Raw genomic sequence first — 27,737 nt, 5'->3', positions numbered from 1 at the left:
TCCCGTTTAAATGGGTGACTCGATTATGCATCCAACCTAAACCTAATTTTTTAAATACCTCACTTTTAAATGCTTTTAATGATGTCACCCCGTGATTACAACACCCTACTTATGTTACAGTATGGTAGGGATATTTACTTAGCTCTGTAAGATGTTTGGTTACATCCAGTGGCGTGCACAGACATTTAGAGGGGCAGGTGCTCAAGTGCAAAAAGGGCACCTTGTGCAGCGCGTGGAACCGGCCGGTTGCCTTAATAGTGTGAGATTTATAGATTTTGGGGCATAAATAATATATTGGAAGCTTTTTTTTTTTTATCAAGAATTTATCAATGTCACCATGGTCCACATACTGTACACTGTATACAAAAAAAAGAAAAAAATACGTTTTTTTTTTTTTTTTTGCCAAAAGGGCAGGGGGTGCTCTAGCACACCCTAGTGTCTATCTGTGCACGCCACTGGTTACATCATTTTAAGTGACTAGTGGCTGCTGCATATTGATTAAATGCCATCAGATTGCCAGAAAATGCTGCACTGCATGTCTACGACGGATCAACCTGGTGTACACGGCATGTCTACGACGGATCAAACTGGTGTACACGACATGTCTACGACGGATCAACCTGGTGTACACGACATGTCTACGACGGATCAAACTGGTGTACACGACATGTCTACGACGGATCAAACTGGTGTACACGACATGTCTACGACGGATCAAACTGGTGTACACGACATGTCTACGACGGATCAAACTGGTGTACACGACATGTCTACGACGGATCAAACTGGTGTACACGACATGTCTACGACGGATCAAACTGGTGTACACGACATGTCTACGACGGATCAAACTGGTGTACACGACATGTCTACGACGGATCAACCTGGTGTACACGGCTTGGAAGCCTGACGTGAGATTTGACTGTGCCGTACACTCAAGTCAAAGTGACGATAGAATGATGAATGCTTGCAGTTTGCATGTTCTCCCCGTGTCCCCTAGGGTAGGTACCCTCACAAAAAACATGCAGTAATCGTGGTCTCTAAACTGCCTCCCCCTGGCCAGCCGGGGCCCCTGATGGAGGGGAAAGGAACTGGTTGGAATAACGTGTTCCTTCCAGCGCTACGTCCAACCAGGGAAACTCCCCCCTGTCAGGTGTAAAGGAGCAACTTGGACACTCAGGCAGGAAGGAAGCATGAGTTCAAGTCCGTTGCTCTCCCCATGTCCCCCATATATGGGGACTAGGTTGGCGGAGGGTGTGTGGAGGGTGTGTATGTAGAGAGCCCAGGATCACATTAGATAATTGGCACAGGGGTGAAAAAATGGGTTACAAAATCGAGGGATAAAAATTTAATAAAAAAATAGAATGATGAATGCAGAAAGTTGCGTTGTTACGCCTGTTTTTCTGTGTGTCTGTTTGATAAATGAGGGCCAGACTGTGTCTGTCATATCGACATCTGTGACCTTGCCCTCCAGAGCATGGGAACTTGGGAAGCGAGAGTGAACCAATCATCTCAAAGATAACAAATACGCCGACATTTTGCAGCAGTGCAAAACGAGCCTCACTTGTTTTCACGTAGGTTGGTCTTGAAGGGGTGAAGTCCAGAGTAGACGGGTAGATCACACCTTTCTTTGGCTTCCCCACTGCAACACAATAGTGCAAAAATAAAGCACAACATCAATTCCATGCACTGAGGGCTTTAACATAATATGTTCTACTAGGCAATTATTATTTGCAGCTGAATTTTTAAAGCCAACAACAAAGTGTCATAATAACTGATTTACGGTGAGCGACGCAATCGTGCAGCGAAGTGCAAATCAGACTCTACTCGTTAATATTATACCTGAGACTACAAAGGACTCCCTCCATTTTGGCAGGGACAGAGAGCGCACGCCATTGGAATTGCTGCCCTTGTAGATATTCTGCCCAGCCATCTTCCTCACAATCACCTTTCCTCCCGAATTGGTGATGACTCCACTGTGGAATCAAATTCAAATCATCTGTAGGAATGCTCTGAAATTATCCATCTGCCACAACGCTGCATACTCTACACACCAACATGTGAAATGACTACTCCCAGTCTCTGGGGCAAAAAAAGAATCATGCAGCTGCTCCTTTCAACCGATAACCACCATGGCGTTATGCCACGGGTGCTTTTATATGTTGGGGTTTTTTCATGTCTTTTTCATTACAACACTGGGAGTCACCAGCGTAAGTGAGTGAAAACACTGGTTTCCCCTGCAGGGCAGTAATTATGTTTGGATGTTTCCAAACATTAAACATCAGATTTTATCATTGCGGTTGACAGTCGGTTTCTGTACCTGTGGATGGCTGCGTTGCAGATGCTAGAGATGGAGGCAAAGACTCCTGTTCCATAGACCTGCTGCTTGGTCTCCTTGCAGTGCGACGGACACTTGACTATGAATTCTGGGAGGGTGACCTTTCCCGCTCGGACATCGCACTCTATGGCTGGAACAACTGGGCCGGTGGGTGTGCACAAGAGAGAAGGGTCAAGGGTCAAGTCACGGTTTCACGTTTCCTCCTTCTACAAAATGTCTTCTAAATAATGACAGTTTTCTGAAAAAAACCTATGTTTCTATATCAGTGGTGCTCAATATTTCATGTCAAGGACCCCAAAAATGATATGTAATTGGACACTGACCCCCATCTGAAAATATGTTGTTCTAGTGACCCCCCGGAAGCAAAGAGTTAAAAACGCTGTGAAACAATATATATTCAAAGATTTGCGCCACATTTTCGCGATTTTTCAAAAATAGCAGACCTACAAGCTACGAGCTTGTAGATCTGCTATTTTTCAATAGCTAAAGCATAACATAATGCTAACACCAAAAGGGGTTCCCGCCCCAAAATGGGTTAATTCATCCATTTCAGGAAATTCTGTTTATTTGCAATTAAAACACTGGAAATCTTTTGGTGCAAAGTTGCAAACATCATCAAAGTCAAAACGAAGAGTAGAAATCAACTGTATGACGGTGTTTACATAGTGTGTCCACGCCCCTGTGTCCACCACGCCCGTAAAGAGAAAAGGCCCTTTCACTTATTGGTTCTATATTATAATTTAAAGTGAACAAAATACCTCAGATAAAGTACAATGTGCGTAACTTAATCCTAGGTATTATAGTTTCAATGTACAGCACATTTGCAACAGAGCGAAGTGAAAGGGAATTGACCACACCCCTGTGACAAAGAAAGCAGGTGGAGATGATAATACAAGGGCTGACACCGAGATTATAGGCTTGTTCTTGTGTGATGTGTATACCTTGCTTTGGTTTCTTGTTCTTTGATCCATTCGGCTTGGCCCAGCACATACTGGAAAGGAGGAGGGCTGTGGGGAAACATAGAAGAGATTCACACAAGTTACGCCACAGTAACAGAATCATTAGCTTGTTTTGTTTTTTTTATATAATTTTTATCCCACGATTTTGTAACCCATTTTTCACCCCTGTGTCAATTATCTAATGTGATCCTGGGCTCTACACACCCCGCCTCGGGTATGGGCACTGATGGAGGAGGAAACGCGCCGCCAGCACCCACAGCGTCCCGAGCGGGAATCGAACCCAGGACCTTCTAGCTGTGAGGCGACAGCACTACCAACTGTGCCACCCTTTTTAGCTTGTTTTAATGTACACAGAGGATTATGTTAAAATGAATATGTTCATCAATACACAGTAATCAAATAATGGATCAACACCAAGGGACAGGACCATCTGCCAGATACATAGCTGGGGGGCCACAGGCCCAAAAGCTCAAGGAATAGAGTTTAACCTGTGATGTCATTCCGTACTTTTGTTTTTGTATGTTTTTTTTGTGGCTTTCGCCTTTATTTTATATTTTTTATGGAGGGATAGACAGTAGGCTGACAGGAGATGGGGAGAGAGATGGGGGGGGGGGGGGGGGGGTGACATGCAGTAAAGGCCGTCGGGATCGGGAGTCGAACCCGCGGCACACTGCCAGACTGGATTACCAGCCAAGGTGCCTGGACCGCTGAGCAACGTCCCAGTCCAATGCCGTACTTTTTATTTGTGTTTTTTCTATTTGGTCATTAGGGTCCACAAAATGATAGGCCTGCTTTTCCGGAAACACCCGGAAAAAAGTTATGGCCATTTTTGTATACCACACCTGACCATAGACAACCTATAAAAAGGCAACATTTTCCAAATTTCATTATGCTTTAAGTAGCATGTGACATGTCAAACTAGGGGGTTTTCATGATTCTGAATCCATTCCAAGCATTAGTTTTCCACAAAAAAACACTCCTTTGGCTAAAAACAGCCATAGCCACTTGGTCAGCAAATGTGCTGACCTCATCACATTTGTGATAACGGCTAAGGCCGTTTTTAGCCCAAGGAGTGTTTTTCGTGCAAAACTAATGCTTGGAATGGATTCAGAATCATGAAAACCCCCTAGTTTGACATGCAGTCACATGCTACTTAAAGCATGATGAAATTTGGAAAATGTTTCCTTATATATGTCTATGGTGTTGGCATAGAAAAATGGCCATAACTTTTTTTCGCGATGTTTCAGGCAAAGCAGGCCTCTTATTATGTGGGCCCTAATGACAAAATGAATAGAAACACAAATAAAAAGTACGGCTTGACATCACAAGTCCTATCAAATGTTGGGCCTTTGACTATGTTCCATTTAGGCTTGGTTTGTGGCACTGGCAGGAGAATAGAGAGGGGAGGGATGGAGAGAGAGAGAGAGAGGGATGGAGAGAGAGACAGAGAGAGAGTGACAGAGACAGACAGACAGAGACAGAGAGAGAGAGAGAGACAGAGACAGAGACACAGAGAGAGAGACAGGGAGACAGAGAGAGAGAGAGAGAGAGACAGAGAGAGAGAGACAGACAGACAGACAGACAGACAGACAGACAGACAGACAGACAGACAGACAGACAGACAGACAGACAGACAGACAGACAGACAGACAGACAGACAGACAGACAGACAGACAGACAGACAGACAGACAGACAGACAGACAGAGAGAGAGAGACCTACCAAGGCAGATGACAGTGAATGGTGGTTTGGTCATGGTGGGTGGTGGTAGCAGGTTGGCCAGATGTTCCTGTATAACCCCTCACCCTGTGGGAGAGAGGAGAACCAGAGAGGAGCTCTACGTCATACTTTTATCACATGGTAATTTCCTCAGTTTAATTAGAGTGCAGAAAAAAGGACCAAAGACCAACTTTTTCCACTCTCTGGGTTAAATTAACACGAATAAAAAAAAAATACAAAAAACTCCCATCAAAGCTTTTTGAACAGGCGACTTTGTGACATATACACAACTGTATATAGTTTTTTATTCTAAATATAGACACATTGGTACTATTAAAAAAGGTAGTTTGAGTCCATACGTGAGGCCAAATATGTCAAACGTAAAGGTCAGAAATCTCTCTCTCTCCCCCTCTCTCTGAGCAGGGCATCTATAGCAACATTGTTCAAGAAATCTGGGCTGGAAGACACAAGTCTAGATGTGTGAGGTACTCCAAATACCAAGGGAGTACTATTAATGATGACATTACGATCATAATACCATAAATGAACCCATGCTTCATTGTATCATAAATCTATCATTGGCATCATGTAAAAATAAACGGCATGGCAAGTTGAATCATGACTACAAAAACCTATCAGTGTTTACAGTACACACAGAAAACGTCTCTCATTGAATCAGCTTGAATGCTTATCCCCATAAAAAGACAATAAAACAATGTCAGAGCTTGTCAAGAAGAACATAACGTGGTTGACAAGACGGCAAACCAAACAACACAAGGCATAATGTAGTAGTAAAAGTGTAATAATAATAATAATAAACCGGTGTAAAATCCTGTACAAATGGAAAAGGGTCCATTTGGTTCCATTCGTAAACTCTGAATTGCCTGAATTCTGACTCACTCCCAGCCAAAATAGTGTTTTTTTGTTTGGCTAATGTCTGAAAATCCTGATTGCTTGTGTTCTGCATACCTCCAAACTGTCCAAAGCATTAATATAGTGTTCTACACCAGCAAACTGGTGCTGTGGGAACCAACACATGGGCACCGGTCACGAGGACGTCCCACACTAACATATGTGGATGAACTCAAGAAAGATGCAGGAGCGCAAAGCACCAACGAGCTGGCCGGATGTATGGAGAACCGGGATGACTGGAAGTCAGCGACGATGGAAGGCTCGTCTGAGGACGACCTAAAGAGACACCTAAATCTGGTCTTCAGATATATGCAGCTAGCACTCAGAGTGAGTCACATACCGAACGGTAATCACAGCCTGACTAAAGACAAGCACTTCCCATTTTGACCTGAGATCAGATTCTAAAAATGTCTTCTACATCCTGACAAGTTTTCTGAAAAAGCTATATTTCTATGTCAGTCGTTCTTCGATTTTTCAAAAATAGCAGACCTACAAGCTCGTAGCGCGCCACTCGGTGGCGCGCTATGAGCTTGTAGGTCTGCTATTTTTCAATAGCTAAAGCATAACATAATGCTAACACCAAAAGGGGTTCCCACCCAAAATGGGTTAATGATGAAGTACTGTATGCAGGGACATGTCATTGACTGACTGGTACAAAACATGTGCTTTTCTCCCATCACAACACGTGGGTCCTGTGACTCCCATTAATGAGAAAGTCAAGTGACTGGCTTGTTATGATTTTGCTGCGGTGAGTTTTGGTATTTCTGTTCTCTGTGGATGATCATTGGAGTACCTGATCCAACAAAGAATACATAGCATGCATAGAATAGATGATGGAATAGTAAATAAGGGCAAAGATTGTTTGTTTCTTTGATTCTTTCTTTCTTTCTTTCTGTCTTTCTTTCGTTCTCTTTCTTTCTGAGGATTTCCAAGGCACATGTGGACAGGGACTGTAAATGAACACTTACTGGGATTTTACTGTGCAGGTTTTTCCGTGCCTGCAGGCCATGTAATCACACAGCGACAGACAGAGAAAGTTCTCTGTGTGTCCTTCACAGTTCACACAAGCAGCTTAAAAGTTCTGCCCCACTACCCTGGCTTTCAGGCCATGCAGGAACTGGGGGCGATCGCCATCCCCTGCAAAGCAGCCAGATTCCTGGCCTACGCCAGGGCAGTGAGGCAGAACTCATCACGGGGGAGGTGATGATTGAAGCCTCCCGGTTACCTGTGGAATGCCATGCCCTCCCACAGGAGGCAGCGTCTGGTACAGTACAGTACAGTACGTCACTGCTGCCACACGCTGGCAGCTTGTGGAGACGTGATGATTCAGAGAACCCTCAACCCTGAGGCTGGATCAGATGCCATGTAGTTCAGTCAGTGTTCCATGTAATATACGGGGCTAGTAGCTCTGAGTGGCGTATTAGCAAGACACCGCAAGATCCTCAGTGCCCTCACGTGTTGCAATCCGTAACTTATTTGAATGAATAAAACAATACAATATAACGAGCTCATCTGCAGTGGTTGTAGTTGGTCCAACTATACTTCCACTAAGAAATGCAATCCCTGGTGTCAGATAGGACACCTATACTGGTTGACAAGTAGTACAGTCAGAAGCTCACAAGTGCAATATCTCCCCTTGGCCATGCATTCCATCTTAGAAGAGCCGTAGAGGTTTGGTCTCACACATGGGGTTTGAATAGACGCTTTTCAAAGATTTCAGCTTTAACACTGAGTCTGTGACTCTGTGGGCAGAGGCTGTGCATAGAATAGAATTGTACGATTTCTCACGGAATACTGAAAAGGTCAACCAGCACAGCTGTGATAGAATAGAAGTCACCAAGGTCGACTCATGCAATGTCCACTGTACTGTACGACTTTCTATGTGCTGTATCTTGCATTCATAACAAGCATTTTTTTCCCAACGTGTTGTGCTTTGACAGGCAGGCAGATAGAACTCCAATCTGCCCTCACGTGGAAGACAGCTGAGGCCTGAACAAGCTGGGGCAGATATGAGTCTGCAGTCTGTGGAGGACCCGACCTCCGCTGGCTGAATCAAACTACAGAGCTCAATTTGTCAAACATCTGTGAAGACGTCTACAGTAAATCCTTCATATCCCTTCATATATATTATGTTCATAGTTTAAAAAAGGATTCTTCAAAAGGGTTTAATGGTTGGCTTGACTCCATAGTTCTGATTAAAACCTTGCTTTATATATGAATAACATATTAACCCATTTTGGGCGGGAACCCCTTTTGGTGTTAGCATTATGTTATGCTTTAGCTAATGAAAAATAGCAGATCTACGAGCTTGTAGGTCTGCTATTTTTGAAAAATCAAACGACTGACATAGAGACATAGGTTTTTCATTATTTAGAAGACATTTGTAGAATCGTTCCCAGGTCAAAATGGGTTAATGGTTGGCTGACTCCATAGTTCTGATTAAAACCTTGCTTTATATATGAACATATTAAAAGGAACATTCTTAAAAAGTGAAAGGTTTAAAAAGGTTATTTTTTGTTTCTTTCTTCCTGAGAGAAGTCAAAGGATGGTGCACTATAAGCTCCTTAGTGTTAATTTAACTCCAAAATGTGTGCAAATGGAAACCAAATGGACCCTTAACCATTTGTACAAACTTTGGAGTTAAATAACACGTAAATAAATAACATTTTACTGCGTAAAGTGAATAGAGGGTGACAATGGTTTTACAGTGGTTATTCCAGCTATGAAATGCAACGCAAATGATATCCTTTCCCAAACAGCGGGGAGTTCCCTGAACGGCAGACAGTAGATCTTGAGGGGACTTGCAGAGACACAATCTCCAAGCAGGATAAAAACAAAACAAAGCGATCCAGAAGACTTATCGGCCATCACCTGCGTAGATAGCTGTGCAGTGTGTCATGGTATGCCAGGCCTTCCACACACCCACTACTTATCATAAATCACAACATGGGAGGGGACATACAATAATACCTATACAATTGTATAGGTATTTAGCTTGAAAAGCTAGGGTCATCCCAATGTTCCCCTGGTTCTATGTTTCCCACTTACCTTAGGGTTAGGGTTTAGGGAAGCGGGGGAACATAGATACACTCGCTTTGAAAACACCTGTTCTGAGCATTAGACTTTATTATTGAATTTATGGGGTTTGCCAGTTTGCTTTAGTTTTCCATCATGAGTTCTTTGGGCATTCCCAACAGTGCATCTCTCCTACCGAAGTAGGGATGCTGCTGATCAAAGTACTGCACGCCCTGACGCCTATAACTGTACCTCATGGTACGTACGATCAAATAACTGATTTACAATTTGTTATTCTCGGCAAACAAGACTGTCGTAAGTATAAATTGGGCTTAAGTGAACGCACATTTACTTGCGAACATCTGTAACAAATTAGTACAACCAACCAGAATAATGTTTTAAAGGCCTCACTAGCAAAAGTAGGTGACACGCTCAGTGCATGCTTAAGTTGAAAACAGAAAAATAGACTAAAGGTCCCTGCACACTGCTGAGTTTTTCAGATTTTTAGCAGAGCTTTTCCGCCGGTTTTCCGAAAAACGTGTCCAGTATGCAAGGACCTTAAAGCGAGATTTCTCAGACTGACAGAGTACGACCTTGCTAGTAAAATATCTGTGTTAGCATGACACAGTACATGTTCTGTTTTTGTGCATTCTCCTGTCCATCACCTGGTATTAAATTCTTTGATTTGATTGCGTCTTTGTAAAGTATTTTCAAGCTGCCTCTGTCACTTCTACAATACCCAAGCTCTCAGACATATCACATGGTTTGGGTACCAACATTCTCACTATACCATTACATCAGTGGAGATTGTGTGAAACAAACTAAAAGCAGTTCTGCACAAACACATATTGTGTTGGGTCTCGTCTCCCGTTGCATAGTGTGGCACATTCATGGACGTTTTCCCCTAACCAAACAGAAATGTGATACTGTATACTGGAATCCTCCAATGTTTTCCAACGAAAGGCTGTTAAAGGGTGTCTAGTGATAAGATAAATAAAGATAACGCACAGCAGCTGCGGTGCAAACACGACGTGTATAGTAGCTGTCTAGGCCCATTTCTAAGCTCGCCACACAATAGATTCACAAAGCATGAACAGACCACACACACCTGGCTCTATACACACAACCTGCTGCTACTGTACACTGGTGTTCATGCAGGTACACTACAGTAACATCCTGAGGGTTCATTTCACCCCGAGAGTGAAATAATGTAACCAGAATTTAGTCGTGCACACAAATGGTAAATGGTGCATTTATATAGTGCCTTTATCCAAGGCGCTTTACATAGATTGTGCATTACATTCACCCATTCACACACACATTCATACATCGATTGCGGCGGAAGCCATGCAAGGCACCAACCAGCACATCGGGAGCAATTCGGGGTTCAGTGTCTTGCCCAAGGACACTTCGACATGTAGACAGGAGGAGCTGGGATTCGAACCGCCGACCCATGGATCATTGGACGACCTGCTCTACCTCCTGAGCCACAGCCGCCCACACAGTAAACTCCTTGGGGTTAATTTATCCATTTATAACTCAAGAGTGCACAAATGTAACCAAATGGACCATTGCGGGTCCATTTGTACACTCTGAGTTACCCTGATGTGTCTATTTGGACAATAATGTATCTGATAACTTTTGTGGTATTCACTGACAAGTAATTAGCAGATAAATATAGATTCAAAGTGGTATGTTATGTGGTATCAATTCACCCACATCTTTCCAGCAAATGTGGTGACCATCAATCATGGTGAAGAAGAAGAAGAACCGGATATAAATCCACGGATGTCCCTTCCCACAGAAAATGACCATAATTCATGTTAACTGCATGGCAGCGTGTAGTGCAAACACATTCCGTGTTCTATAGAGCCAGGCGTCAAATGAACGGAGGGATATATAGGATAAAATGGATGCATGGGCCAATACCAAGACCAGCTGTGAGCATACATGGTTTTACGGTGTCTCTGAATGACGACATGGGTGGGTTTTAAAGCAGCAATTTACCCACGCCCAGCACCAAAGAAGTGGCCAGGTAGTGGTAAATTCCAACATTTACAGGTGTTAAAAGTGTCCTTAAAGCACATTTAAGCGTGCCAAGTGCTGTAGAAACAAGCCAAGAAGATCTAGACCAATTGGAGGAGATCAGAGGCAAAAGGAGAGCCAACATGTCTCTACAAGGTCATTCCCAGTCTTGTGCATTTCATATCTCAGCCTCTGCTGAGGCTGCACTGTTTGTTTATTGAGTGAAGAACATACTGAATTACTTTAATTCTTGGCTATGTCTTTGAATTCATGCAAGTCAGAGCTTGTAGGGCAGGCTATTATTACTGGACATACAACCACAACCACCTGGAAATAATAATCCCTGCTTCTCAACCACACAATGAAAGAATTAAGAAAAAAAACAATAATAATCTAAATAAAATGTTTTATGGAATATTTTATGGAATATAAAATAAGCAGGCAGCTGCTACTAATAACCACAGAGATGAAAACATAGCTTTGAAAAGGATTTCAACCATCCATCACACTGTTAATTCACACATCATGAAGGCTATGGTGTGATGACTAGCAGCGCTTCACAACAGCGCTTCCCAAACTTTTTCATGTCAAGGACCCCCAAATTGACACTGATGAGCCCGCGGACCCCCATTTGAAAAAAGATATGCCAGGGACCCCCCATAAGAGAAGATTTTGACAGCTCTAGCAATGATTTTCAACCCGTTTAATTTCAAGGACCCCCAGTTAATGTAATTTCTACAGACCCCCATTTAATGTCATTTCTATCTCTGGGACCCCCAATTTATATTGTAAAACCACTGTTAATTTAACTCTGAAAGTGTACAAATGGAACCAAATGGACCCATTTGGTTCCATTTGTACACTTTCAGAGTTACAGACCCATAAGGGTCCATTTGGTTCCTAAATCTCTAATTGAGCTAGGTGCCCCCTGGAACTCCCTCAAGTACCCCCAGGGGTCCCCGGACCCCACTTTGGGAACCCATGCTCCACAACCTTCACTTCCAAAACTTGTTTCAGTCAAATCAGTTGAGAAAGGAGAGGGGGAGGCTGCGGCGGCTCAGACAGGCTGAGCAAACAGGTCAAGTCCGTAGAATAGAATAGTGGTGGTGCAGTATTGACATAATAATGAATCCGCTTAAAGAATGTCAAAACAAAAGTAAAAACAATTAAATCTTCACGAGTATGAGGATTTAGCCTATAGCCTACGTGAATCAAAATGAGCAAAAGACTTATTGAAAAAGCAAAAGTAGGCTTTAATACCATACAAATTTAAGTTATATAGATTTCCCACCAAATACAACAAGACAGCTCCATCATGCAATTCGAATTCGGTGTGGATCCACACCACCGAGTCGTGACGCGCAGAGTAGCCTATAGCAAAAACAGAACCTGTTACATGTCTTGTCATTCCCCCGTTTCCACTTTCCACGCACGCTAGTATATGTTTACAGTAACAGAACAGATGGAGCTGAACTTACCTTACCTGCGACGGAATTAATTCCCCAAAGCAGAGAAGAATCCCCAGCGGAGAAATGTCAGTATAATATAACCTGGTTCACATTGGGGAAACAATCCTTGGATCAGCGGGCACGCGTGAATAAGCCAATCAACTCTTCCACCTGGACGTTAGGAGGTTAGGACTGCATGATGGAGTTATGTGGGGAGCTTTGGCTCATTAAAAGTGTTGAAGAAGGAACGGGACGGGGCCAGAGGAGAGCATACCCCCCTACAGCCCGTCCCACTCCGAGCACTGCTGAATGTTTCCAACAGCATGCATGCACAGAGCAACAGCCCCCAAGGCAAGGCACGCAGTTTAGAAGAGATGCTATTGCTCGTGTCATCCTCCGACATTCCGGTGCAAAGCACTGAACTTGTCAGCATCTTTTTTTGTGTGTGTTTGACGTATTACCTTTGCAATAATATTTAGCAGGCAATTTAATCATAACAGCGTGCGCCGTGCGTGCGTCATCTGATCTGAGTGAATGCGGGCTACTAGCCTACTAGTCATGCCTGGAATCCACTGCGACAGGTCAGGATGAAGAATGAAGTAATGCACGTTGAATGCCATGATGTAACACGTTTCTTTCTGGTGCTATATTAGTCGGAAGGAACTCGAGCTGGTTGTGAAAAAACAACTAATCGGGCATGACACGTTTTCACACTGACTTGAATAATTACTACTCCTCCACCACCTCCTCACTGCGCGGCTGCCACAAACAAACCAATCAACACGTAATTGGGAAAGTGATTTCAACTTGCACTGTGTGTGTGTGTGTGTGTGTGTGTGTGTGTGTGCGCGCGCGCGCGCGTGTGTATGTGTGCACGGGGAACTGTACAAGGGACATGTCAATGGCCCGTGCAGACAGCACACAGGGTTGTGCTATTATAGTCTGTGGAACCTGGAAGCGGTGTTGAGGCTGCCTGCCATTTTGATTTAATGGTCTTAAGTGGCTCTGTAAAAGACTTCATTGTGTTCCTGCAAAATGCAAATGTGATTAAGGCTGACTCAGGAACTCTAGAGATTACATTTTCATGCCTCAAGTAAGTAATTGGCCCATTGACATTGTCAGATTGTCTGCTTTTTCAAAATTGCTCCATTTTCTTTCAACAGGCTCTTCAGTTTGTAGTTGTTGTTAGTTTCCCCCCCCAGAGTTTGCTGTAAATGGTAAATGGTGCATTTATATAGCGCCTTTATCCAAGGCGCTTTACATAGATTGTGCATTACATTCACCCTTTCACACACACATTCATACACCGATTGCAGCGGAAGCCATGCAAGGTAACAACCAGCACATTGGGAGCAATTTGGGGTTCAGTGTCTTGCCCAAGGACACTTCGACATGTAGACAGGAGGAGCTGGGATTCGAACCGCCGACCCATGGATCATTGGACGACCCGCTCTACCTCTTGAGCCACAGTCGCTGTAAATGTTAGAACCATGCATTCTCTACCTCAAGGTGAGAACCTTTGCATTTCAGATGACCAATGTGGAGATGTTGCGTCTCTGGGTTCTTTGACTGTTTCGGATTGGCTCGATCAGTGCAGGAAGGATGTGAAATCAAGAACATTATTTTATTGACAATATTAACCACATTCTATCATAATGGGTAATCAACAATATGCATATTGCTTTTTGTTTTTGAGTCTTTCTTTTTTCTGTCTCTTTATGGAAGAAAAACAATGGAGCTTGCACAAAAAATAACAAATTCCACCCACTGTTTTACACCTGTAAACCTGTATGATTCTGATAGTGGTTTCATCAGTAATAAGTAAGCAGTGAATGCAGAGTTGCCATCAGAGTCTGTCACACCAGTACTCTGATGTTTCAATGTGTGATGGCATATTGATGTCAAAGACCTCAGATGGTGGCGTCGTTGGAGGGCTGTTGACCCCCGAGTCGCTATCAGGAGCCTGTTGGATCAGGTCCCCCGTTGCATGTTTTGCCTCGTTCCCCTGGACAGGCGGTGGTGCTGAAGGGCTTTCGGCCTTGGGCTTGAGTTCTTTGAAGTTTTGCAGGCGCACCACGTCCCTGTTCTCTCGGACGCACGGCAGCAACACGGCCACGTCCTTTCGGAACTTGGAGCTCATGCCAAAGTAGATGATGGGGTTGTAGAAGCTGGCCGACTTGGCGAAGAGGCGGGTGATGATGCTTGTGGTGCCGGGCACGTGGAAGCCCCATGCGGACCACATTGACACCACGGCATAAGGCGACCAGGCCAAGATGAACGCCGTACAAATGACGATGGACACCTTGGAAGAAGAAGAACAAAAAGGAAATGGCTGTCAAGAACGGGAGAGCCGATCTGTTTCTGTAGGAGCCATTAGAATTTTGTTCAGGGCACTTTTAAAGATTACTTACAGGCACACGCTCAGTGGCCTTGTGGTTAGAGTGTCCGCCCTGAGACTGGGAGGTCGGGGTTCGATCCCCGGCTGGGTCATACCAAAGACTCTAAAAATGGGACCCAGTGCCTCCCTGCTTGACACTCAGCATCAAGGGTTGGATTGGGGGTAAGTCCCTGCGACATACTAGCGTCATGTCCAGGGGGTGTACTTGTACATCAAGCTGCCTCACGCTACAGAAACAGGAGTTAGGCTCCTGCCCTATGGGCCTCATGGCTCGGCAAGGCTACTTACACGTAAGCGAGACCACATCAGCCCTGTACTAGCCTCCCTCCACTGGCTTCCTGTGCGATACAGGATTGACTTCAAAGTATTGCTCTTTGTCTTTAAGTGTCTAAATGGTTTGGCACCCATTTATTTATCTGAACTGCTGAAACCCTATCCTCCGACACGGACGCTTAGGTCCTCTGACCAGCATCTCCTGGTGGTGCCTAAAACCAGGCTGAAGCTCAGAGGGAACCGAGCTTTTGCAGTGGCAGCTCCCCAAGCTATGGGATGAGCTGCCTCTGCACATTAAGACAAGCCCCCACCTTCCAGGTGTTTAAATCACGCCTCAAGACTTACCTTTATTCCTTGGCATTTCCAAGCACAGTATGAGATGTTTTGATGTTTAATGTGACACTGTGCATGTTGTTTGTGGTTTTTCAATGAAGTTGTATTTTTTAATGTTTTACTGTAAAGCACTTTGGTACAACGTTGATGTTTTTAAATGTGTTATATAAATAAAGGTGGTATGGTTGGTATGGTAAAGATGACCGAGTTACATTTTCTCACTCTTCCTTTACTTGATTACATTCCAAAGGGCTCTGACATTAAAGACACACTGGAGAAGTGCAATAGGTCAGTATGTCTCATGCACGCACAGCGTACGTACGTACCCGGGTAACATCTCTCTCCACCTTCCTTTGGCGTTGGGTTAGGTAACCATCAGCGGACATGGCGTTGGTGCTTTTCACCGTGTTGATGATGGACACGTAGGAGAAGAACATGACCACCACAGGGACGCAGAAGCAGGAGACGAGGATGGAGATGATGTAGGACTTGTAGATGGTGGAGTAATTGGCTTTGGACCAGTCCACCTCACAGGTGCCATAACCTCGGTCTGGGGAGACATTGAATAGGGTAGATCAGGTCAGGTGTGTCTAAACCTTTTTTCAAATGGGGCCATATTAGAAAATATTTAAACACCCCCAAGGGCCAACTACATCTCTACGACTGACATAATGTGCCTTTGGACTATAACAAAGTCACATACTGTACATCTCATCGCATCTCATTTAAACGATTTTATGTAACTATCATCATCAATATGGTCTTTTGTTAGGTGTGCTGTGAACAAAACACAAAAATAACTCAGCCTTTTTTTCAGCCTTATTTCAAAAATAGCCTTTTTTTTTTAAGGAATCGTGAAAAATTATACTCTGGGAGATGCCCAAACCCATTCTGGGCGGGGACCCCTTTTGGTGTTTTAACTAAGCATTATGTTATACTTTAGCTATTGAAAAATAGCAGATCTACAAGCTCATAGCGCGCCACCGAGTGGCGCGCTATGAGCTTGTAGGTCTGCTATTTTTGAAAAATCGTGAAAATGCGGCACAAATCTTTGAATATATATTCTTTCAGAAGACTTTTTTTTTATTTCGACGTCAGGTCTAAATGGGTTAATAAAAAAACGTCAATGTAAAAATGTTTTTGGGTAAAACAATTCTGGCATGAAGCCGAGAGCCGTATAAAAGTGTAGCGATGTTTTCAGTCAACTACCTCCCCTCCCCTCCCCAACTACCTCCCCTCCCAGTTGGGAAACCCCAGTGGGAGTGACATTTAAATCACCGTGGCAATTCCTCGTTGACACTGTGAATCTATTCATTCAGTTGAATTGCTGATCAAATGCTATTGTCTCGTTGTCTTTGTGAATAACTACAGTAGTGAGGGGTGGCCGTAGAATGTTATTTAGATAGCATGTTGTTTAATGTTTAGACAGATGTTGGGTTCAATGTTTACCTGGTATCCTAGTTCCTTTGAGGCGCTACGTTGTCCTCCCCGCACTTTACTTGTGTGACTATTCACAGTGTAAACACTGTTGTTTGTTAACTAGGGTTCATGCTTGTAAGTCACTCTGGATGAAAGCGTCTGCTAAAGTATATATAAAATGTGTTAATCTACTTATTTACATGTTTTAGTATAATTTCCTGATATTAGAGCAGTGGTTCCCAAACGTTTCAGCCCGTGACCCAAAACAGAAATTAGATATTCGGGACCCAAACTAGCGACAAATTGACAATAGAGGGTATGCACACGCTTAAAGTGAATGGCACATCGAGTGGCAAAGCAACATGCAAAGTTAGTTTAACATTGTTTAACGTTGTTTAATGCAATCAGATAGGACTTTTCTGTTTGGATGCATGGGTTGTCAAGGTCAGAAAGTAGTTTTTTGCCACTCAGTATACGTTCCCGCATAACTTCCGGGTTTGATGATGATGTCACGCACGCGCATACCCTCTATAGCAGATCGGTTATTTTCATTACTTCTTAAATATCTGTTCTAATTCATGGAATTCCTTTGATTTTTCTTTAATTTTTTCATGACATCACTGAAAAGAAAACTTTGGATTTTAAAAACCAAAACCAAAAACGAAGGGGACCCGACCGACCGACTGTTTGGGAAACAATGTATTAGAGTTCCCAAACTGTGGTGCATGCACCCCTTGTGGTGCGGGGGTGCATTACATGAAAAGGCTAATGGTGGTGCTATGGTTTTATTTTGAATGATTGTATTAGAGAATGGCTGATGTATGAGGAGTGAACAGACCTGTGTAGCTCCCCCAGCCCAGCAGGGGCGCTACCGACCAGAAGAGTGCCCCGTTCCAGATGCACATCAACGACACAGCGATGGCGTTCGTGCTGATACAGTGAGCTGTAAATACAACAACAATAACCATGGTGGTACGGGTGCAACCGTTCAGTGAACTAATCAATTTCATCCATTATATAAAATAATTGATTTGAATAAAACAATAGATTTTGTTCAAATCAATGCAACGCGTTGTGAGCTTGCAGAACGGCTACTTTCACTATTTTTCTGCACTATTGTACAATTAAATATAAAGTAGTTAGTCAATAACCATGCTAATCAATTAGTAGACTATAAAATCTATACAAATATTTACATTCTTTTGCATCAATTAATTTATATCATGTATATATTTAAAAAGGACTGCTTCTTTGATTAATAAAAAAGTACTCAATACAATAAAAGTTAAGAAATTGAGCAAAGAAATAAACTAAGAAAATGATGGATAGTTGCATCCCTAGATACTGTAGTGTTCACATGAATATGATGTGATGTGATCTGATGTATAGCTTCTAGTCCCATTTAAATGTATGCCCTGTATGGGCTGTTGAAGTGCTTGGCTTAGCTAAATGTATCATTATGACAAAACATACCACAGGAAAAGTGAGAGGCACTTTCAACTCCAGCATTCTTTCCTAGTTATGAATGTCAGATTGTGACATTTATTGAACAATGAGTACTTTTCTAGTCCCGACGGGCTTCATTAATCACTTCGACTGAAAAGAACCTCTGTTGACAAAGTACTCACAACTTTGTATTCAGAAGAGGGAAAACAAAGAAAATCAAGTGGCCTGATCTATTTTCAGTACTTTCTCTTGATATATCAATAACTCCTAGTCCTGTGTGAATAAAGACAAGCAATATGCCCTTATTTGTTTTTTAGTGTTAACCCAGCACGAAGCCACGTTTCTGCTTTGAAACGTGTACAGGAACACATATAGGCCATATTCATTTTATTTCCAAGCTTAATCGCTTAACTTAACCACAAACAATATATAAATTATATAAAAAGAAATTGCTGATCTACAAGCTCCGAACATACCCCAGAGAAAATGTTTGTTTTTATTGTCGCCTACAATGCCCAGAATTAGGTTGCCAGGTCTAAAGTGGTTAATTTTCAAATTAATTATCTTGATTTGTTTATTTTGTTTACAAATACAGGTCAATCTTAGGTTCACGCTATTAAAACGGATACAAATGTCAGGGAAGGAATTATTAAATGAGTTAAAAAATCTAGCTTCCATTGATTAAAGCTAGAAGCTGACAAAACAAACACACTATATACAGTAGTTTATATAGGTAAGTTTATGTAGTTGTGTTTTATGAACAACCACAAACACAATAAAACTTGCACGACTGGCTGAAAACAGAGGCACTTACTCTAGCTAATTTCCATGCAATTAAGACATTCTTCAACATCATTGCACCTAAAATAGCAAACCTCACCTCACATTAACTTAATGACATGTTATGGTGAAATGTAAATTAAATTACCGGAGTCAAGCGGTGGTTATTCTCAAAAAGTCAAGTCACTAATAAGCTTTCATTACCTAGGAAAGAAAACACACTGTTTTGTCAGATAAGAGCTAGCTACTGGAATGTTAGGAAGGCAGAGACGCACGCCAGCCTGAGGCACTTTTTACATTGTCTCCGTACAGAGCAAGTCTAAAGTCATCGTCTATATAATACATCGACTGACTGCGACGTCTAAAAAATGCTACATTATGCATCCCATGACGTGTTCTTTTGTATTCTTTATCGTTATTTTTGGCCGTGCAGCAGTCTTAACTCTAACCTCTGTGTGGGTGGCATCCCTTGATGTATCTCGTGACACTGATAACGGTCAAGGTGTTGATGCTTGCAAGGCCAAAGAGCAAGGTGAGGAAGCCGTCTACCTGGAAGGAGACAAGAAGATCATTAAAAGATCTTCTTTAAATGGGTTTGTGCATCACTTCATGGTAAAGGGAAAGTCCGGAGGAAGCCAAGCTTCTGGGGAAGAAGCCAATGATTGCCTAATTGCCCCCGTCCTCTGTTTGTGGATTGCATCGACCATATCAGATGGCGACACAATAGCTTAAAGTCTTCAGGGCATTTCCTGTTCTCTGCATGGCAGTTGTTTCCTCCTGGAGAAACGGCACCAGGAAAAAACATGACTGGGACGTTAAAGAGTATTATTAGGACAAACAATGACTTCACCCTGTCAGGAAGCACCAACGCGTGCTTAATTAATAATGAAAATTAAAGAAAATAAACGCATAAATAAAAGTAAGTAAGTAAGTAGCCTTGCCGAGCCATGAGGCCCATAGGGGCAGGAGCCTATCTCCTGTTTCTGTAGCGTGAGGCAGCTTGATGTACAAGTACACCCCCTGGACATGATGTACAAGTACACCCCCTGGACATGACGCTAGTATGTCGCAGGGACTTACCCCCAATCCAACCTATGATGCTGAGTGTCAAGCAGGGAGGCACTGGGTCCCATTTTTTAGAGTCTTTGGTATGACCCGGCTGGGCTCCCAGTCCCAGGGCGGACACTCAACCACAAGGCCACTGATCTGGTATAAAAGTAAACAAAGCATAAAAGTCTGCTGAATTCAGTCGAGGAAGTGGTTCTCATGTCTCGTTTTGTGTTTGCACATACAAATGCCAATGGGATGATGGATGAATGTGCTGCTGTGCGGCCAGTCTGGTCACTGTGGAGCACAGAGGATCCATGCTGGGACAGGGTTAGGGCACCGTGACCGACCCACAGAGGATCCATGCTGGGACGGGGTTAGGGCACCGTGACCGACCCACAGAGGATCCATGCTGGGACGGGGTTAGGGCACCGTGACCGACCCACAGAGGATCCATGCTGGGACAGGGTTAGGGCACCGTGACCGACCCACAGAGGATCCATGCTGGGACGGGGTTAGGGCACCGTGACCGACCCACAGAGGATCCATGCTGGGACAGGGTTAGGGCACCGTGACCGACCCACAGAGGATCCATGCTGGGACAGGGTTAGGGCACCGTGACCGACCCACAGAGGATCCATGCTGGGACAGGGTTAGGGCACCGTGACCGACCCACAGAGGATCCATGCTGGGACGGGGTTAGGGCACCGTGACCGACCCACAGAGGATCCATGCTGGGACAGGGTTAGGGCACCGTGACCGACCCACAGAGGATCCATGCTGGGACAGGGTTAGGGAGGGACAAAGGCCACGGCCTTCCTTGATCTCCTTACGCCAGGGCTCCACCGGACGCGTTGCGTCTCCGTCGCGTCGCGTCAAAAAACGCACCGGTTCAATTTTAATGCACGCGTCGCGTCTCCGTCAACGCGGGCTGTGTAGCCACCCTTCATTGATTAAAAAGGGAACATTCCCTGACGGTGACGGAGACGCGACGCTGACGCGCCCGGTGGAGCCCGGCCGTAAAGGATCTAATCCCATTAAAATCAATAAACGTAGTTTTTCACTCACTGCCACATTATCTTCAATAGTTTTATGTACATTGTCTATTGACCATATTCACACTAAGGAAACCCACCCCCCGAGCAAGATGCCTGCCATGTGATTAAGGTCAATGCATTTGTCTAAAAAAAGTCCACTTGGCCTGGGCCATGGCTCAGTGGTCCAGGCACCTTGGCTGGTAATCCAGTCTGGCAGTGTGCCGCGGGTTCGACTCCCGATGGCCTTTACTAGTTTACTGCATGTCTTCCCCCCATCTCTCTCCCCATTTCCTGTCAGCATACTGTCTGTCCCTCCATAAAATATATAAAATAAAGGTGAAAGTCCACTCAAGATTGTTTTTCTTTTTTTTTTCTCGTTCTTCTTCAAATAAGGGACAAGATTACTTAAAGATGTCTGGTCCTCTGAAGCAATCAGCCTCTCTGCCTATATCCCACAATTCAATGCACATGTACTGTAGCATTAGCCTGGCTAATAAACCAGACCCAAATCACACTGTCGTGTGGTATTTGAGTCTGCTGGAGATGCTGTGTATGGATCTTGTTTCCCGGGGGGCGGGTTCAAACATTTTCTCTTTGACGCAATTGGTTAGAGCTACTGTCAGTCAAAGGTCTCAAGCATTGAATGTCACTGTACCAAAGCCCGCCCATATTGCATACCGTGTCCCGATTGGCCACACCAGTTCTCTGGTGTAGGAAATGGGCGTACAATTGAGCCTCTCCAGAACGTAATCAGCCGGCAGGCAATTTTTTTTTTGCCAACGGCTGATTCGGTCTGGCTTATTAGCCAGGCTACTGTAGCATTGCTTCACAAATTTCTCCGTTTGAACGTGTAAAAAGGATGTGGTCATTCTTAATTTGGACACGTAGCTGAATCAAATTACCTGAAGACAATTTTATCTCTCCTTTTATAAAGATGAAAAGGGGACAATTAGGATGCCTCCTCCACTCAATGATGACCGGTCCGGTCCCATAGTGTGAAGAGCCCAGGGGTCTGGTCCCATAGTGTGAAAGAGCACAGGGGGTCTGGCCCCAGCCTGGCCCAGCTTCACACCACGTGTACGTTCATGTTCCGTCATGCTGCTGCAGTAATCTGCTAATGCTTCTCACATGCCTGTCTCGTTTACACACCGTGTTCCTTTTTTTAAACAGCTATTTCTGCCACCTCTTACGTTTTACTACGCCTGTTCGCCCTCTCACACCTTCTACCCACCTTTCTCTCTCGTGGGAGGTGGGTTTACTACTATCTCAATACCCCCCCCCCCCCCCAACAAAAAAACCAAACAAAAAAACCCAAGAAGACAGATAGGATAACTGAGCGATGAGATCACCCGCTTCGTAAGCATACCTGCAGCGGCACCCTCCAGATTACAGGGTCTCTGCTTGGGAGACTGAAGCTGTTATTGTTACTCCAATGTTTTCCCGTGACTCCACAGAGACTTTTTCTCATAGGTGCACGGATATCAGGGTTTCCACCACAGGCTTGCCTTGAGCAAGAAAAATAAGCTGTAAAAATTCCGAGGGGAAAGTATGGCAACTATTCCAACGCAAGCTAGGGAAAGGCCTTTGGGAGGAGGCAAAACATACATGACTATGGTGTCCTCCGCAATGCACGCAAGAAAGTTGTCCATATGGCTCTCCACATCTTATCTCTACGTGCATATGGACTTTTCAGTATACCCACTAAGAGCATTAATGTTGACAGCATGTTAGGAAGTGAGCAAGTGAATCTCCATAAAGCACTTGTACATTCACCTATTTCTCAACTCTCCCTCCCCTGGCGCTAATGAATTATATCATCAATCATGTAATGTATCTGTGAAACATCAAAGTCACATTCGGTTAAAAAAGGAAATCATATGCACATTAACCCATTTTGGGCGGCATTATGTTATGCTTTAGCTATTGAAAAATAGCAGATCTACAAGCTCATAGCACGCCACCGAGTGGCGCGCTACGAGCTTGTAGGTCTGCTATTTTTGAAAAATCGAAGAACGACTGAGATAGAAACAGCTTTTTCAGGAAACTGTCAGGATGTAGAAGACATTTTTAGAATCTGATCTCATGTCAAAATTGGTTAAGTGAGGGCACGTGCTCAGTGGTGAAGATGTATTTATATTGATCCACATGATGTCACACAAAGACGTCGCGTGATATCATTTGCCATTGACTTGGCCTGAAGGTTTGTACGGGACAAAATTCGTCATAAAAGGTCAAATAGACTTCATGGCCACACACATGACGTCACAGGCAGACATTGGTAGGGGTTAGCGACCCTCAAAAAGCTCAGTGCATTAATCCCCATCATTGTAGGTCAAGTGCAAGTGTCTGTCTGCCTGTCGGCGTATCTAAGCTATGGCATTTATTTTATATTTACTTATTATGATGATACTCCTGTTCTTTGTGTCTCAAAACTAAATAACCCATTTTGACCTGAGATCAGATTCTAAAAATGTCTTCTACATCCTGACAGTTTTCTGAAAAAGCTATGTTTCTATGTCAGTGGTTCTTCGATTTTTCAAAAATAGCAGACCTACCAGCTCGTAGCGCGCCACTCGGTGGCGCGCTATGAGCTTGTAGATCTGCTATTTTTCAATAGCTAAAGCATAACATAATGCTAACACCAAAAGGGGTTCCCGCCCCAAAACTAAATAAAGACCAAACTCTAATCTGTACAGGAATTTCTGGAGTGGCTTAAATCACGGTGACCGCAACATAAACATTCTCTAATAAGTCGTTCTTTATTTCACAGAAGTCATTTTGGAGTCATTTGAGATTTTTAGGAATCCATTGTTAATGTTTTGAATGGATGAATAAATTCCGGCGCTCAAACAGATAATGCTCCACAAACGCCTTCAGCTTCAATCCTTCTTCAATCGCGTTACGGTCCTTATCGTCAATTAAATGTCTGTCTGTGTTTCTGGAGCATTATATATTGCAGGCAGGCCTTCTATTAATCTGTCAAAATAAACACCTCAGACCTGCACTTTGTAGTTAGTATTATAATATATGATCATCTAGTATAATGGCTGTTTAGTGCTAGGGTGTATTTTCCCTTCGGTGTGTTCAACATATTTATTTTGCTTTTTACAACATAGCAGTCATAGTAGCCTACATTTGTACGGTCTGTGTACACTAGTAATAGTTAACCCATTTTGGGGCGGGAACCGCTTTTGGTGTTAGCATTATGTTATGCTTTAGCTATTGAAAAATAGCAGATCTACAAGCTCATAGCGTGCCACCGAGTGGCGCGCTAAGAGCTTGTAGATCTGCTATTTTTGAAAAATCGAAGAACGACTGACATAGAAACATAGCTTTTTCAGAAAACTGTCAGGATGTAGAAGACATTTTTAGAATCTGATCTCAGGTCAAAATGGGTTAATAATATAAACACCCAGTTGTATGCTGATTATGTCAAATTAACTGAAAGGACTTTGTTCACTGGACTACAATGTAACAACATAAGACTCTTTATAAAAGTATGTAATAAAGGTAAACTCTGCAATTCTTATTAGTTGCCTACTCAGGGCCTACTGTATGCAGGTGCCCTGCCTCTCTCAGAGCGTTTCACCATTTTAAAGGGGCCCACAGCGGTAATCTGATTAGTGATTTAACCTCCAGACCACATGGCTACCAGCATAATCCCTCACGCAAACATACACTTTGCTGTAAGACTTCCTCCGAATCTTTTCTTTTCGAGCACCTCATTAATTGGTTTCAGTCAAAGTAAATCAGCCAATGGATTCCCTCCAGTCCCCTTTGCAAGTTACAGTGTGGCACAAATGCCACTTGGGTTCCGTACAATGACTTCTGAGTAATACTTACTACACAGACATGTTGATCTTACATCTGAGAATGCCTTTCAGCATTTAACCCATTCTGGGCGGTTCCCAGACACCTTTGGTGTTATCATTATGTTATGCTTTGAAAAATAGCAGATCTACAAGCTCATAGCGCGCCACCGAGTGGCGCTCTACGAGCTTGTAGGTCTGCTATTTTTGAAAAATCGAAGAACCACTGACATAGAAACATGGCTTTTTCAGAAAACTGTCAGGATGTAGAAGACATTTTTAGAATCTGATCTCAGGTCAAAATGGGTTAAAGTTCTGGATGAATTTTACCTGGCATGTCCAGATCCATCGGACCAAGTAGCCATCGTCCTTTAAGATGTTGAATATCTCCAGAATCCCTCTGGAATAGCCAAACACTGAGATACTGGCGTCAGAGATCGCTAGGTTCAACGTGAGGAAATCTGTTGGCTGAAGTGAGTTCCTCTGTCTGTACAGCACGAAGATAACTAAACTGTTCCCAAACCAAGACAGCCATCCTGAGGAGAAGTAAACACAAATATGCATCAGTGACTATACCTCCTCACTTCTATACGGTGACCTCATAATAGTATTAACCCATTTTGACCTGAGATCAGATTCTAAAAATGTCTTCTACATCCTGACAGTTTTCTGAAAAAGCTATGTTTCTATGTCAGTCGTTCTTCGATTTTTCAAAAATAGCAGACCTACAAGCTCGTAGCGCGCCACTCGGTGGCGCGCTATGAGCTTGTAGATCTGCTATTTTTCAATAGCTAAAGCATAACATAATGCTAACACCAAAATGGGTTAATACATTCACATTTAACAATTAAACAGGATTTTAGTGGAGTTTTCCCACCGAAAAGCGCAGCAGCATGCAGGGACCTTTAAGGTGTTTGCACACTGGTCAGAAATTCGCTCCCAATATCGGAGCGAATTTCGGAGGACGTAAAAAAAAAAAGAATCCTCACTTTGTGCCAATCACGTTAGCACACTGCCGCCGAATATTTTGTACGTTTTTTCGGACCGGGGTCGATTTGTATCAGTTTTCCGCAGCAGTCTAGTGGGGTGTTGGTGACAGACTGACAGCTAGTGATAGCGTACTACTCTGAAAACCTAGCGAATAAAACGCACCAGTGTGCAACCACCTTAACCCTAATGGAAATACTACACTTCCATTGTCCAATATGTACACTCATCGATGACTCCTCCTGACAATAACAACACTAAATGGAATATCTAAAATCAACCTAAAAACACTGCAAAATCTGTTTAAAATAATATATGTGGTTACTGTGGAAAATAACGTCCTGACTCATTAGTTGACATAGAGCAAAAGGGAACTGTGACAATAGACGGAGTGGATGTAACAGCTGTGTATTGGCCTTCAAGAACATTGGGGACAATGGTTGTTTTTGTTATTGACTCCTCAACAATGTGTGACTCCTACTTGCCAGTAATCGCTCATCAAAATTGTAAGAGGGAAAGTCTTTTATATGTTCCATGGTGGAATTGTCTGGATGTCTGGATGTTTGTGGCAAAGCAGAGTAGACACAATTTCTACACAGTGCAGAGTCAAATCTGGAGTGTTTATTGAACTTGGAGTGTACAATAACAATTGGAGCTGGATCTTATTTAGGTCTACAGTATCTGCAAGACATACATACAACATAAACGTGCAAAAACAAATCAAAACTAGAATTAATTAATTAAGATATGTATCAATGCCGGGGTATAACTGGCTTTTGATGGTGACGTAATAAAGATAGGTTTCAGATTACATACATGTTTACATACAGACATTACCTTTAATTCACCCGACATTGAAACATATCTTAACTACGTCACCATCGACAGTACCTCCGAGCATACGCACATTCGTACCAGCACGACCACATTACTTGCGCGCTCTGCTTGCGCAAGTAACGACCGCGAGATTCACACAGCCATACCATGCCGTAAAAGGATATCCAACTACTGTAATAATCCTAGCAATGTTAGTGACAGGTTAGTGACCAGGAATTTAACCCATTCTGTACGGGAACCCCTTTTGGTGTTTTAACTAAGCATTATGTTATACTTTAGCTATTGAAAAATAGCAGATCTACAAGCTCATAGCGCGCCACCGAGTGGCGCGCTACGAGCTTGTAGGTCTGCTATTTTTGAAAAAATCGTGAAAATGCGGCACAAATCTTTGAATATATATTCTTTCAGAGCGAACGTTTTTCTTATTTCGACGTCAGGCCTAAATGAGCCCTATAAAGCCAACGTAAGACTTACCTAGCACTAAAAGATAGACTCCAACGATGGTCTCTCCTTGTTCCGACAGAGGAGTCTCTATGTGCAGATTGGTAAGGTTATTATTCCTCCATGGAATGCTGGCCACCTTTAGGAGAGGAGGTTTTAATATGATTTCCATGGCCTAAATAATAAATATTGCTGCCAATAAGGCATGAATCGGTGCTTCAGCACTCTCTATTATGTGACCAGTGGACGCTGCTGCATATCTATTAGCAACAAGGACGGCCAGTCAGCTACTCTTAAATCCAGCTTAGATGCACTCGTTAATGCCTCACAACTCACCGTCAGCGTTTGTAATCCCACGGATGTCTTAATTAATGACTAATCAGATCCTTTTCTCATCAGAAGTTCTTCTCTAAAAGATGATGTTTGACCTATTTGAATGTTCAACAGTGTGGATTGTGGAAACAATGGATATATGTGACATATCTGACATATCAGATATGTTCAACAATAACATA

At 43.2% G+C, this 27,737-nt stretch overlaps 2 protein-coding genes across 5 annotated transcripts in view; both read right to left on the bottom strand.

The window, feature by feature from the left end:
* Positions 1 to 13,182, bottom strand: part of vit (vitrin) — a 37,381-nt gene extending 24,199 nt beyond the window's left edge. For 3 of the 4 annotated variants that reach the window (XM_079513175.1, XM_079513178.1, XM_079513177.1), the window contains exons 1-6: positions 12,446 to 13,182; positions 5,019 to 5,102; positions 3,280 to 3,345; positions 2,321 to 2,477; positions 1,843 to 1,976; positions 1,565 to 1,642 (exon numbers count right to left, since the gene is read on the bottom strand). In XM_079513175.1, the coding sequence (XP_079369301.1) occupies positions 1,565 to 1,642; positions 1,843 to 1,976; positions 2,321 to 2,477; positions 3,280 to 3,345; positions 5,019 to 5,052 (469 nt within the window). In that variant the 5' untranslated portion in view covers positions 5,053 to 5,102; positions 12,446 to 13,182. The remainder of the gene's footprint in view (positions 1 to 1,564; positions 1,643 to 1,842; positions 1,977 to 2,320; positions 2,478 to 3,279; positions 3,346 to 5,018; positions 5,103 to 12,445) is intronic. The other variant, XM_079513176.1, reaches the window with a different exon arrangement.
* A 1,038-nt stretch (positions 13,183 to 14,220) lies between these two features.
* On the bottom strand, positions 14,221 to 27,448 carry opn6a (opsin 6, group member a). Its single transcript, XM_079512536.1, has 6 exons — positions 27,256 to 27,448; positions 25,288 to 25,493; positions 19,514 to 19,613; positions 17,677 to 17,781; positions 15,746 to 15,969; positions 14,221 to 14,717 (listed from the first exon to the last, which is right to left on the bottom strand). The coding sequence occupies exons 1-6, from the start codon at positions 27,392 to 27,394 to the stop codon at positions 14,262 to 14,264; spliced, it is 1,230 nt and encodes a 409-aa protein (XP_079368662.1). The 5' UTR covers positions 27,395 to 27,448; the 3' UTR covers positions 14,221 to 14,261.
* Positions 27,449 to 27,737: the final 289 nt, after the last annotated feature.

The sequence above is a fragment of the Electrona antarctica genome, assembly GCF_951216825.1.
Source record: "Electrona antarctica genome assembly, chromosome: 10".
In the NCBI taxonomy this organism is placed as follows: domain Eukaryota; kingdom Metazoa; phylum Chordata; class Actinopteri; order Myctophiformes; family Myctophidae; genus Electrona; species Electrona antarctica.
The sequence above is the reverse complement of the archived record's forward strand: the minus strand, read 5'-3'. Positions and strand labels throughout refer to the sequence as shown.

Coding starts and splice junctions, on each gene's coding strand:
- opn6a (XM_079512536.1), bottom strand. CDS start 27,394: ATGGAAATCATATTAAAACCTCCTCTCCTAAAGGTGGCCAGCATTCCA. Junction 25,494..27,255: donor AGTCTATCTTTTAGTGCTAG/GTAAGTCTTACG, acceptor ACTTCTCCTCAG/GATGGCTGTCTTGGTTTGGG. Junction 14,718..15,745: donor TGGAGAGAGATGTTACCCGG/GTACGTACGTAC, acceptor TCTTCTTCCAAG/GTGTCCATCGTCATTTGTAC.